Here is a 12,810-nt window from a genome sequence, read left to right as displayed (position 1 = left end):
GTATTATCGCCGGAGTCCCATTGTTCTTCACGGCAGTCCCCTCACGCCCGGTCCCCATTGTCTTCCCCTAGCCCCCCGCCCCCTCCCCCCACTCTTATTGAACGATGATTGTGGGTCGATCATGAAGTCCCACTGCCGCTGAGGATCCCGTTGCCACTGAGGCTCCCGTTGCCGCTGAGGCTCCCGCCACCGCCGAAGCTGCCATTGCTGCTGAGGCTTCCATCACCGCCACTGCTTAGGTACCCTCAGCCAAGGCAGACCTCGCCATCCGGCTTCACCTCGGTCCCCTGGGAGGCCTGTGGGGCGAGTCTAGCATGTTCCAGTCGGCGGCGCGTTTGTTTAAAAAATGCATTGGCTTTCATGCATTCCATATTAATGCACTTCTCAAGTCACTGAATATTTCAATACTGTTTTCTCTAAAGTCTGATTCACTATGATGCAGTTATTAATAGTGACCAATTATTCTGCAGGCACTGAGCTGCAGGTCTACTACAGGTAAGTATTTGGTGGCTGGTTTATCTGAGCAGCTGGCTCAGTATGGACAGCTGGTAGTGCAGCTCATAGACCAATATCCGGACAAAGAGACCCAGCTACAAGTGAGAGATGAACACCTTAAGGTAACATCAATTCCAGTTGAATATTGATAAAGGATGACTTCACACTTGGTTTAGAAGGTTGTACTTCAAAATAGGCTACAAAATGTTATTGAAAAGTCATACTCAAATGATTTAAGCAGAAAGTCATGCCTGTGACAATAAAGGACATTAAACCATTGAATGTAAATTAATAATTTCATCCCGTGATTTCATTATGATAATTTTAATATCTTAATAACAAGGTGGAATTGAAGAATTGGTGCTCTTGAATTACAAATGTTGCGTGTGTGTGATTTCCATTCTATATTGCCCAGTTTTTATCATTGTTAGGAGGTATTAATCACGTTAACTTTCTCAGTTACTGGAAGACCTCAAGGTAAAACTCTGTGAAAACGAAGAAGCATTATTGGAAAAGACGCAACTTGTCGATGTGTTGCAGAAAAAGCTTAATAGGAATAATCGGGATCTAGCGGTAAGGACATCATTGTTTGCTGCTGTGTGAATGTCTATTTCAGGGAAAGATCTCTGCAACCGGCTAAGGGATTCTGTTGTAACTGGCAGTGAAATAAAAATTGAAGGGAGCCTATTGGAAATAAATCTGTAAATATGAAAAAATGTGAAGATTTTCTTTTGTATAAATCTTCCCATTCGTTTTTTCATTGCAACATTGCCATTCTGGTTATGACAGGTTGTTGGCATTGCTGATCTGTGCCACCATTTTTTTGAGCCCTGATCAAGATCAGAAGACATCTGCTATTTAAGATGCCAACAACACATGAACTCTTGATTATAATGCAACAGCGTCACTACCGATTATATCTATCTTCCATCTATTCTATTCCATATATGTTACTAAAACTCTCATCTTGACCACTTCCTCTCTGCTATGTAATTAAATTTGATCAAAAACGATCCTGCTTAATGCTACGATTGTGTTGGGGAATGGGACCAGGCCTCCTGTGCGACTGGGACACAACATTTTAGTTGGTCTTCTTTTTCCCATCCACTGGTGGGAGAGTCTAGGAGTAGAGTTCATAGCCTCAGATTTAAAGGAGATTAGGAGGGATTTCTTTAGACTGAAATAAGCGGTTGCCCATTTAATGCATTTGCATTTTTGGTTCTCTGACAACGGCATGCGTGTTTGCAACTATGTTTGTCAAAGTGTAGACAATGCAGGCTCGTAGAATATTTTCAAGATAGTGGGGATTGATTCATGATAAACTGGGTGAATGTATACATTAGGTCATTGATGATCTTAATGAAAGGCAGAACAGACCTGATGGTCTGAATCGGTATTCCTGCAGAATGTTAAAACAAGTAACTCAGTTTATAATAAGAACCATTGAATGCAAATTGAATGATTTTGATCCCCTGATTCATCTCCTGATTTCATTAATGATAATTTTAATTTTTATGTCTTAATAACAAGGCAGAATTGAAGACCTAACTATTGGCGCACTTGAATTACAAATGTTGTGTGTGTGTGATTTCCATACTATGTTGCCCAGTTTTTATCACTGTTAGGAGGTTTTAATCACTTGTTAACTTCCTTAGTTGCTGGAAGACTTCAACAAAAAACTCTGGGAAAGGGAAGAGGAACTGCGAGAAACAACAGAACACGTGAAAGTACTGCAGACAAAGCTGGAAAGGAAGAATTGTGTGATAATGGTAAGGAAATCATTGTTTGCTGCTGTGTGAATCTCTAATTACAGGCGTATTACTTCTATTACAGCGTCATCTCTATTACTTCAGCGGCGGGCGTGGTGCGGGTGAGTCATCGCCAGGGCTCGCCGGAGGGGAGCGCTCTGATTTGCTGAAGCCGCGGTCTGCAGAGCTCCAGCCGGTGTTGCGTCAGTAGAATTCTGTAGAATTCATTGCCACAGAAGGCTGTGTAGGACGTCAGTGAATATTTTTAAGGCAGAGATAGATAGATTCATGTTTAGTACGGTGTCAGAGATAAAGGGAGTAGAACAGGAGGAAGAGATAGATGATTGGATGGCGCAGGAGATTTGATTGGCCAATTGGCCTAATTCTGCTTCTATCACGTGACCTTATGATAACTTTTAATTTTGATGACTACTTGACAAATCCATTTTGACAGCTCCAATTTTTCTTGCTTATCTGCTTGGCTTATTCATTTCATTCATTTAATGTTACTTTAGAAAGCTGCATTATTCTAGGCTTAATGGGACTGTCCCACAGGTGACTTTTTAGGCGACTGCAGGAGACTATGCCGTCGTCACATGATCGTCACATGTTCGCAGGTGGTTGTTGGAAAGTCACCTTCATGGACGTGAGGAGTTCCAGCATTCTGAGAACCCATCGCGGCATCCTTATGGATCCTTTTTTCAACATGGAGAGTAGCGAGAATTCCCGTGTCATAGGTCCTAATGGGTTGCCAGGAGGTCGAAGGTTCCCGTAGGTTATAGCCAGTGCAGACCGGTGACAAAACGCCTAAGTGGAACAGGCTCCCGAAAGTCTTTTTCGTTTAATTTGGCTACTTTTTAATTTTTTTAGGAGTTAGTTGAAGATGTAAGAAAGCTTGAAGATAAGAATGAGGACCTGGACAACCAGTATTACGCCGAAGATTACGCCAGCCATATCAAGATCTGTGGTTTGAGGGCGACCCATAAAGCTGAATTAACAAATCTCAAAGGTAAACACAGCACTCAGCTCTGTAAAATCAGGGAGAAACACGCACAAGAAACATCACAGAAAGATCAGTGCTGTTTACAACTTCACAAAGATCTTCAACTTTTAAGACCTCACGCCAGGTTCTGTGCACCCCTTGCAGAACAGGCAACTGGTTCTTTAAATTATTTCAGCGAATGGAAGATTAACGAACTGGAAGGTAATTACTCAAAGTTGACCTGTTAATATTTTTGGCCATAAATGGTCCTACCGCAGATTTGTACATCTGTCGTCTCGTGGTAGGGAGTAGGTTTGCCCTAAAATATTCTAGCATGGAATTACCATTGTGCCCGAGCAATCTTCAAGCTTAATGAATTGTAGCATTTCAAGGATATTTTATGATTTCAAATGCCGGTAATTAGTAGAACATATGATTTTCACTAATTGCCATTAACTGCAGTGGAAAAAATTGCAAATTGTGGAGGTATTGCTTTATTTACACCAAATATCAGATAATTATGGGCGTTTTTTCCTTTCTCTTTCTTAAAGAACAAGTGACGCTTCTGTATCAAGAGGCTGCAAGATCAGAGGAAAGTTCTTTGTCAATGGAAGCCTCATACCTGTCTAAAATCGGCCAGATCCAAGAGGAGCTGGACAATGTACAGGTACCCCAAATATAAGTCCCTTGCACCTGATGACGATTAACTGAATATTGATCTGTTTGCCATTTACCCGGAATGAAATGACTTCATCTTTTCAAAAAAGGAAAATTGATGGTTTGATATACCGTGAGTTGTTGAAGCATTGTAGGAAGCAATTTAAAACATTTTTGGTTACATAGTTAGTTATGTGCATTGTATATTTTTAATCTGGGCTCAACTGTATGAAGGAGTGCTTCCCTACATTTCACTGCTCACTCCATTCCGTGTAGAACCCCTTTCTGAAGAGTAAGTGACATGGGATAGATGCGAGCCTGCAGGAAAATTCAATCATAAAATAGTTGTGGTAGAATGGAGCTGTCAGCAGTGGCACATTAAAAGTATAATGCATGCTAAAATTATTTCGAGAGCCATACAGCTCAGAAACAGGCCCTTCAGCCCAACTTACCCACATTGACCAACATGCCCCATCTACACTAGTCTTACCTGCCTTTACAGTCATAAAGCAAAATATTTAATCTAGAATTCGAATGGTGGCTATTTCAGACCATTAGAAATCCCTTGGCTTTAATTGGCACTAAACTTATTTCTACCCAGCTTGTTTCTGCTCAGAAGCTTCTGCTGGAGCACAAAGATGCGGAGATTGATTATGAAGAGGAGGACGACCAGTTATACCTAAAAGTGAACTGGCCACAATACGTCGAGGCACAAAATGGTGTGTGTATAGTATGACTTTCATTGGGTAAGAAGGAACTGGGGATGCTGATTTACACCGAAGATAGAACAAAATGCTCGAGTCAGCAGGTCAGGCAGCATCTCTGAAGAAACGAATAGGTGTAGTTTCTGATCAAGACCCTCCATCAGACCGAGAGTCAGGGAGGGGGAAATTAGAGGTATGGGGATGTACAGAATAAAGCAGTGCCCGCATCGATGGCTCGGGGTGATGGGGGGGGGGGGGGGGGGGGGGGGGGGTGGAGCTGACAATGGTCCATTGTTGGCTGGGGATGAGGTGCTCATGAAGGAATATAAATGGTGAAATTAGCAAGAGGACTAGGGTGGGGGAGAGATGGGGAGATAGAGAATGGAAGGGTTATTTGGTTAGAGATCCTTCATTCTCTTGTGTAAAGGAACTGCAGTTGCTGGTTTAAACTGAAGATAGACACATAAACCTGGAATAAGTCAGCGGGACATGCAGCATCTGTGTAGAGAAATAATTGGTGATGTTTCAGGTCAGGGACTCTTCCTCGTTCTCTTTATTTAAATGGTGATGCGTGTTTTCTTGCAGAGAAGCTTCAAAAAATATTGGAAACATATGAAGAGCAATACCAGAACATGCAAGTAGGTTTAGAACAAGTTACCAAGGGAGCAGCTTCCCCGGTTGGGAGAATTTGTGATGCATTTAATTCCCCCACGTACAGTCTTAATTCCAAGTGTGCGCATTCTGCACAGATTCAAGAGTCTCAAGTATCCTGCTAATTAATTAATTACATTGCATTTTACAAATAATTTTATGTTGCTTATTCAGATTTTTTGTTTAAAATGGGTCATTTAAGTAAATTTTTGTTTTGCTCTTTTCTATCATCATCCTTACTTTTTGGCTTGATGCTTGCATCTGAGGGGTGCTATTTGCTTCCACACCAGATGGTTTCTGTATGCATTACCACACACCTTGGACATGGAGAAAGTTTACTGAATTAGCTGGTGTGGTTGGGGAAGCAACAGAGTATTTCCAGACTTGCCTATTAATATTATACAGTCATAAGGAATAGTAGAATTAGGTCATTCGGCCCATCAAGTCTACCCCACCATTCAATCATGGCTGATCAATTACTCCCTCCTAACCCCATTTTCCTACCTTCCCCTCATAATCTCAGACCCCTGTACTAATCAAGAATCTATCTGTGCCTTAAAAATATCCACTGACTTGGCCTCTACCGCCATCTGTGGCAAAGAATTCCACAGATTCACCACCCTCTGGGTAAAGAAATGTTACCTCATCTCCTTCCAAAAAGAACGTCCTTTAGTCTAGACCTAACGGGCATAGCCTCAGGATAAGGATTGGCTTCAAAGCTGCAATAGACAATAGGCAATAGGTGCAGGAGTGGGCCATTCGGCCCTTCAAGCCAGCACCGCCATTCAATGCGATCATGGCTGATCATCCCCAATCAGTAGCCCGTTCCTGCTTTCTACCCATATCCCCTGACTCTGCTATCTTTCAGAGCCCTATCTAGCTCACTCTTGAAAGTATCTAGAGAACCAGCCACCACCGCTTCTGAGGCAGAGAATTCCACAGATTCACAACTCTCTATGTGAAAAAGTGTTTCCTCATCTCCGTTCTAAATGCCTACCCCTTATTCTTAAACTGTGGCACCTGGTTCTGGAATCCCCCAACATCAGGAACGTGTTTCCTGCCTCTAGCGTGTCCAAGCCTTTAATAATCTTATCTGTTTCAATAAGATGCCCTCTTATCCTTCTAAACAAGCTCAGTCGCTCCATTCTCTCAATATATGACAGTCCCGGCATCCTGGGAATTAACCTTGTAAACCTGTGCTGCACTCCTTCAATAGCAAGAATGTCCTGCATATAATACTCCAGGTGTGGTCTCACTGGGGCCCTATACAACTGCAGAAGGACCTCTCTGCTCCTGTACTCAACTCCTCTTGTTGTCCAACATGCCATTCGCTTTCTACACTGCCGGCTGCATATTTACTTTCATTGACTGATGAACAAGGACCCCCGGATCTTTTCCTTTTTCCAACTTGACATCATTTAGATAGTAATCACCCTTCCTGTTTTTGCTACCAAAGTGGATAACGGCAACCTGAAAAGCATCCTCCTCACAGTTCACACTGCCACCCAGCTTTGTGTCATCTACAAATTTGCTAATGTTACTTTGATTCCCTTCATCTTAATCATTAATGTATATTGTAAATATCTGCACAGAGTCTTGCAGTACCCAACTAGTCACTGCCTGCCATTCTGAAAGGGACCTGTTAATCCCTATTCTTTGTTACCTGTCTGCCAACCAATTTTCTATCCATGTCAGCACTCTAGCCCTAATACCATGTACCCTAATTTTTCCCACTAATCCCCCATGTGGGACCTATATGAAATGTTTTCTGAAAGTCCAGGTATACTATATCCACTGGCTCTCCCTTGTTCATTTTCCTAGTTACAGCCTCAAAAAATTACAGATTAGTCTAGCATGAAACCCTTCGTAAATCCATGCTAACTTGGACCAATCCTGTTACTGCTATCCAAATGTGCCACTATTTGATCTTTTATAACTGGCTCCAGCATCTTCCCCACCACCGATGTCAGGCTAACTGGTATATAATTCCCTGTTTTGTCTCTCTTTCTCAAAAAGAGGGATAACATTAGCTACCCTCCAATCTACAGGACCTGATCCTGAATCTATAAAACATTGGAAAATTATCACCAATTCGTCATGATTTCTAGAGCCACTTTCTTAAGTACCCTGGGATGCAGACCATCAGGCCCCGGGAATCTACCCAACACCATTTCCTGCCTAATGTGGATTACCTTCAGTTCCTCCGTCACCAGAGATCCTCTGGCCACTAGTACATCAGGAAGGTTGCTTGTATCCTCCTCAGTGAAGACGGATCCAAAGTACTTGACATTTCTCCTCTAATGGTTGAGAATCTTTTGAGTTCTTTACCCTCCAGATCTGTGGGTGGAGAAACCATTCAGTATATTCAAGGGTTAGCCAGCTAGAATTTTACACTGTGGGAAGTTGAGGGTTATGGGGATTAGGTAAATGTTTAGATCACAGATCAAATCAGAATGAATAAGGCTCAAGGGCTGATTTTTTAACGTAATAAAAGTTTCCAATTATCCAAATCTACAACTTGCAATTCTAATGACGTAACAATATGTCTTGAAGGTGTACATTAATAGGAACAAGTCAGTGCTTCATTGCCCATAGGTCCATTTATCTTAAAGACAATTAAAATAATTTTACTTAAATCTGAAAATCACTGAAATCATCATTTCCAGAAGAGAATAAAAAATGGTAAACTTTTTAAAACTATATTTTTCACCATGATGTTCCGTTTTTAATGCTTATTCCACCTCTGGTCGTCTTGCCGAATAACTCTAAACTTCAAATCAGTTTTCTATTTTGTTAATTAAATATGTCCCGGAGGCAAACATAGAGAATCATTACTCTTGTATCATGCCGAAGCGTTTCTGTTTCTTATGGCATCAAGCATCTAATTGGCCAGTTAGGTGAGTGGATGATGTTGCTTTATGTGTAATGTGTCTGTAGATAAGTGAATCTGAATCTGCAGAGGAACTGGTGAAGTGGCAAGAAACGGATTATAAACCAACAACGAGCCATGACAACAATGAGTGGACTGTGATGGAATTAAAGATGAATCAAGTTGAAGAAAAAAAAGAAGGTAAATTGTGGTGCTCTCTGGTTCTGTCTTAAACGAACCATACCGTTTACTTTGTTTTAACTTAAAATATTTAAGAAGTGAATGACTTGATTTGATCTTGATGACTTGAAAGTTGAGTGCACCTCTATTTTGGGATCTGTTGTCCATATTTCAGTCGAGACAAAGGCACTTCACTAGCTAAATTGTGCTGTGACTCTAGAACATACCCTGCTCAGAAGTGTCGATGTGCAATTCCTGTGGAATATGATTTGCCATTGATCATTCCCAGCTTCCTATGCAACCTTTACCATTGCACAATACCTGTAGTGAATTCTGTACCCTGAAAATTTGTTTGGGCTGAATTTTCTCCCCTTGTTCCATCCATTTGTTCAGAACAAATGTTGCTTGTTAGCTGTGACAAGCTTTCTTTTATTTGTGAATCGTTTAGTCCTTGGTTCTTTTACACCCTTAAGCCTCTCATGGCTCTTATAATTACTGACAGCAATGCTGAATTGTTTCCGTAATTAGTTTATGATGATAACAGATGGTTCAAAATATTTTGCCTAGTAAGATGATGTATTTAGAATCTGAGTTGTGCAGCACAGGAATGGCCTTTCATCTCACCATGTCCATGCTTACTTTTGTTTCCCATCTACACTTATCTCATTTGCCTGCATTATAAATGTCTCCTTCTATGCTTTGCCTATTACGTGTTTGTCTAAAATTACTTTAAAAATGTTTTAATTGCATTTGATTCTGCCTCCTTTGGCAGCAAGTTCCAGATCCAAAGCCCTCTCGGGGGAGAGAAATAAACTTTCCCTCAGATCGCCTTTACAACTTCCTCTTCTTACCTTAAACTTATGTTCTCTTGTTTTGGAACTCTACCATGGAAAAAAGATTTTGGCTCTCTACCCTGCCTCACATAATCTTACATACTTCTATCAGTCACTCCTTAACTTTCTCACTCCAGGGAAAAAGAGCCCCATCCATCCAGTTTCTCCCCATAACTAAAGTTCTCCAATCCAGGCAACATCCTTGTGAATTTTCTCTCCATTTTCTCCAAATCTATCGCTGATCAGACTGTAGAAGAGGCCCAACCTGAAACGCCGCCTTCCCATGTTACCGGAGGTGCTGCGTTACTCCAGCACTTTGTGTCTGTTTTTGTAAACCAGCCTCTGCAGTTCATACATAGTGTGCTGACAGGAACTGCACACAACCCTTCAAGTGTGGCCTAACTAGTGTTTTGTAAAGTTGCAATAAAACATCCCAGCTATTATATTCCATACCCACACCTACGACAGCAACCATGCCATATGCTTTCTTCACCAGTCTGTTGCCCTGCTAAATTTTGAGAACTTTGGACTTGGACCTCTAAGTCTCTATTCATCAACATTCATCAGTGCCCTGACCTGTCCTACAACCATTTTTACTTCCCAAATTCTATCTGTCTGTGCTCCAGCCAACTTTCCATCTCATCTATATCCTGCTATGACCTTGGGCAAAGCTCCTCGCTCGGCCAACGGAAATATCAGCTGTGATCCCTGTGGTACCACAATAATCACAGATTTCCCATCAGAAAAATCATCCTTCCATCACTGCCTCCTATTTAGATCCAACTGGCTAGCCCACCTTGCATTACATGTGCCCAAATCTTCTGCACTTGCCTACCATGTGGGACCTGATGAAATGAATGCCCTAGTAATGACTAAAATGATTAGTAGAATCCAGTTAAAGTTACTGCTCATTTTCCAAAATTGTTATAAACCCCAACTAAAATATACTTTCATTGAATTCTTTAGTTAATTCAGTAATCTAATCATTTTATAACATTTAGCTCTGCATTAAACACGCAGTTAAATTTCCTATTACATACTTTAGAGTGAGTTTTTATGAATATGCAAGTTTCACTGAAAGACTAGGAGGTTTATTTAACACGGGCAAGTGGGGTTAAACTAGATGGCATGATAGTCGGCACAGACACATTGGATGGAAAAGGACATGTTTCTGTGCTGTACAACTCTTTGGACTATTTAGTAATGAAAGGGAACACTGTTTTAACCCATAGTTTATTCCATCCATTATCTGATGTAAGTAAAATGAACCAAACTTCCTTATAATTTTTCAATGCGAAAGGATTTATTTTTTCCCCTATATTTACATTGGTAATTGCAAATGTAGAACACTTACGATTTTGTCCAAATGGCCACGACCCAGGCTTCACTCAGTTTATTAATGGATTTGCAGGTTAAATTACAAATCTGCCTCTCCTGAAAAAATACTGAAATTATATCTATACAGTTGTCTCTGTGATACCAGTGATGTTAATTTAGCTTTGTTACTGCAAGCTTTTAAAATTTAAAGCCAGCTGCAAGGTGTTTTAGCCCAGTCAGAAACTAACATCTTAACTTGGGGAAGCCACAAGGTAGCGACGGTCACCAGGGTCCAATCAGTCCATATTGTGTCTGTGTTCATGCTGTCTTTCTGAACGACGTGTCTTCCTGTGGCACAAAGCTGATTGAGGACTGGTTCTGTTCTGATCCAGATTTGATCTCAGAACTGCAGGAGCTAGAGGAGGAAGTGGGGGATCTTCAGATACAAGGACAGGGTCAAGGATGGACAACGCAGGCCACAGCTGGCCAAAAGCTTATGGTATGTGCTCAGTCTGACACTTTCAACTTAAACTTTGATTTTATATATCAGTGGAAATTTAATGCTTGAGTTCACTCAACATTTTACGCTTAGTAGAGCGTTAATTAGTAGAGCATTGGTGAATTCATTTTAGCTTGATACCAAGTAACTACATTTGGGAAATTTAAAGGGTTGTTAATACAGCAACTTTGTTGTTCCTTGGTACAAATATATTGTGAATTCATGTGCAAGGAAGTAAACGTTTCTATTAATATTTAGGATACTATTATTTATGAGGGGAAAAAACTTTTGTCACAAACAGAAGAACATTCGCGTGTTTTATACCTTCTGGCCAAAGTACAGCAAGTGAAGATGTAAACTGAGCAATAGTTAAGCTGTTAGACTTCTCCAATGCTTCTGATGTCAACAACTACGCCATTGATGGTTGACCTGCCGCCAGTGCACCGATGATCACATTGGCAGCATATCTCCCAACAGCTTCAGATGGATGACCTTAATTCTGACAACGCGCTGCTAAAAGCACAGTTGGTTCAGTACAGGGAGGAGCTAAACCAGATCCTGTCTTTGAAGGATAATCAGTTGAAGGAGTTGTTGCAAAAGCAACAGCAAATTAAACCTTGAGAATGAGAAATCCATCTTTAAAGAGCAATGGATAGTTGCACAAGGACAGCTTAAACAAAGTCCCTTAAAGAACCCTTAAACAAAGGGACTTTTTAAAAGAACACTTTCAGAGTACTAATGACATTCACGGAAACAAGCCCTTGCAACAATTAATAAATTGAGCAGGATACTAAATCTCAAGGTACTAAAGATGAAGCCATGACATTGCTCATTGGTGAGACTTGTTCCTCAGGATGCATATGATGACTAAATATCTGTGTATTTATTTATTTTTTAATTTAAAAGATTCCAAGATGAACACAGCAAAGATATGTTGTAATCTTGTTTTGCATTCATGTGTATATAAAGATTGAGCACTATTTTCATTTTGCAGGAAAAGGAAGAACTGGAAAGCATGCAACAATCAACACAGCAGGAGCGCAGAGAGCAAGATCCGTCCTGCAAGAATGAATTGGCTGAGCTAAGGTTTGGTTCTACTTGAACTGGGATATCAGTTGCATTTCTATTGTGCCATACGATCAAATGGGATTATCCCTTGATGCTTTGGCCAGCAAACAACGTTTGAAGTGTCGATGATGGTAGCAAACACGGCAGTCAATTTCCGTAGGGTGGTGTCGTAGAGCCACAAATTATTCAACTCCTTGACGAAGGAGAATCCGTCTGGTTAAAGGAGGACATTCTGTTGCCAATGGCTCAACGGCTTTCATTTGCTTTGTTTTAGATTAGATTAGTTTAGGGAGAATCTAAATCCAAGCTGACTATCAACACGCATTTGGGATTGTTTCAGTTCAATAGGCTCCCATTTGGCATATCATCAGTCCCTGGGATTTTTCAAGGGTTTATGACACAAATTCTAGACGGAATTGAAGGTGTGGTGTGTTACTTGGATGACATCCTCATCTCAGCCCCTGGCAGGCAGACACATGATGAAAGGTTGGAAGTGGTACTCACACGCCTTGAGACACACAGTGTAAGAGTGAAGGCACAAAAGTGTGAGTTCTTTTAGAACTAGGTAGAGTACTTGGGTCATAAGATGTACAAGGACAGTCTACACCCCATCAAGGGTGAAGTTGATGCGATCAAGAACGCGCCCACTCCCAGAAACATATCTGAGATACCATCCTTTTTAGGATGGCACATCCATTTCGCCCATCACTTTTAGCAACCTTGGAAAAATAAGATGTCATTAGTCTTTGGACGCACTAATGACATCTTATTCTTCCAAGGTTGTTAAAAGAAACACGTTAGTTACTT

General features: G+C 40.9%; 1 protein-coding gene across 1 annotated transcript in view; it reads left to right on the top strand.

Annotated features, from left to right (window-relative positions):
* The window catches only part of LOC129707634 (golgin subfamily A member 6-like protein 6), a 56,122-nt gene that overhangs the window by 37,956 nt on the left and 5,356 nt on the right, over window positions 1–12,810 (top strand). Inside the window, exons 11-15 of the mRNA XM_055652770.1 lie at window positions 4,484–4,601; window positions 5,172–5,224; window positions 8,175–8,307; window positions 10,829–10,935; window positions 11,930–12,021. Of these exons, the coding sequence (XP_055508745.1) occupies window positions 4,484–4,601; window positions 5,172–5,224; window positions 8,175–8,307; window positions 10,829–10,935; window positions 11,930–12,021 (503 nt within the window). The remainder of the gene's footprint in view (window positions 1–4,483; window positions 4,602–5,171; window positions 5,225–8,174; window positions 8,308–10,828; window positions 10,936–11,929; window positions 12,022–12,810) is intronic.

This window comes from Leucoraja erinacea, chromosome 22, assembly GCF_028641065.1.
Source record: "Leucoraja erinacea ecotype New England chromosome 22, Leri_hhj_1, whole genome shotgun sequence".
In the NCBI taxonomy this organism is placed as follows: Eukaryota; Metazoa; Chordata; class Chondrichthyes; order Rajiformes; family Rajidae; genus Leucoraja; species Leucoraja erinaceus.
The sequence above is the reverse complement of the archived record's forward strand: the minus strand, read 5'-3'. Positions and strand labels throughout refer to the sequence as shown.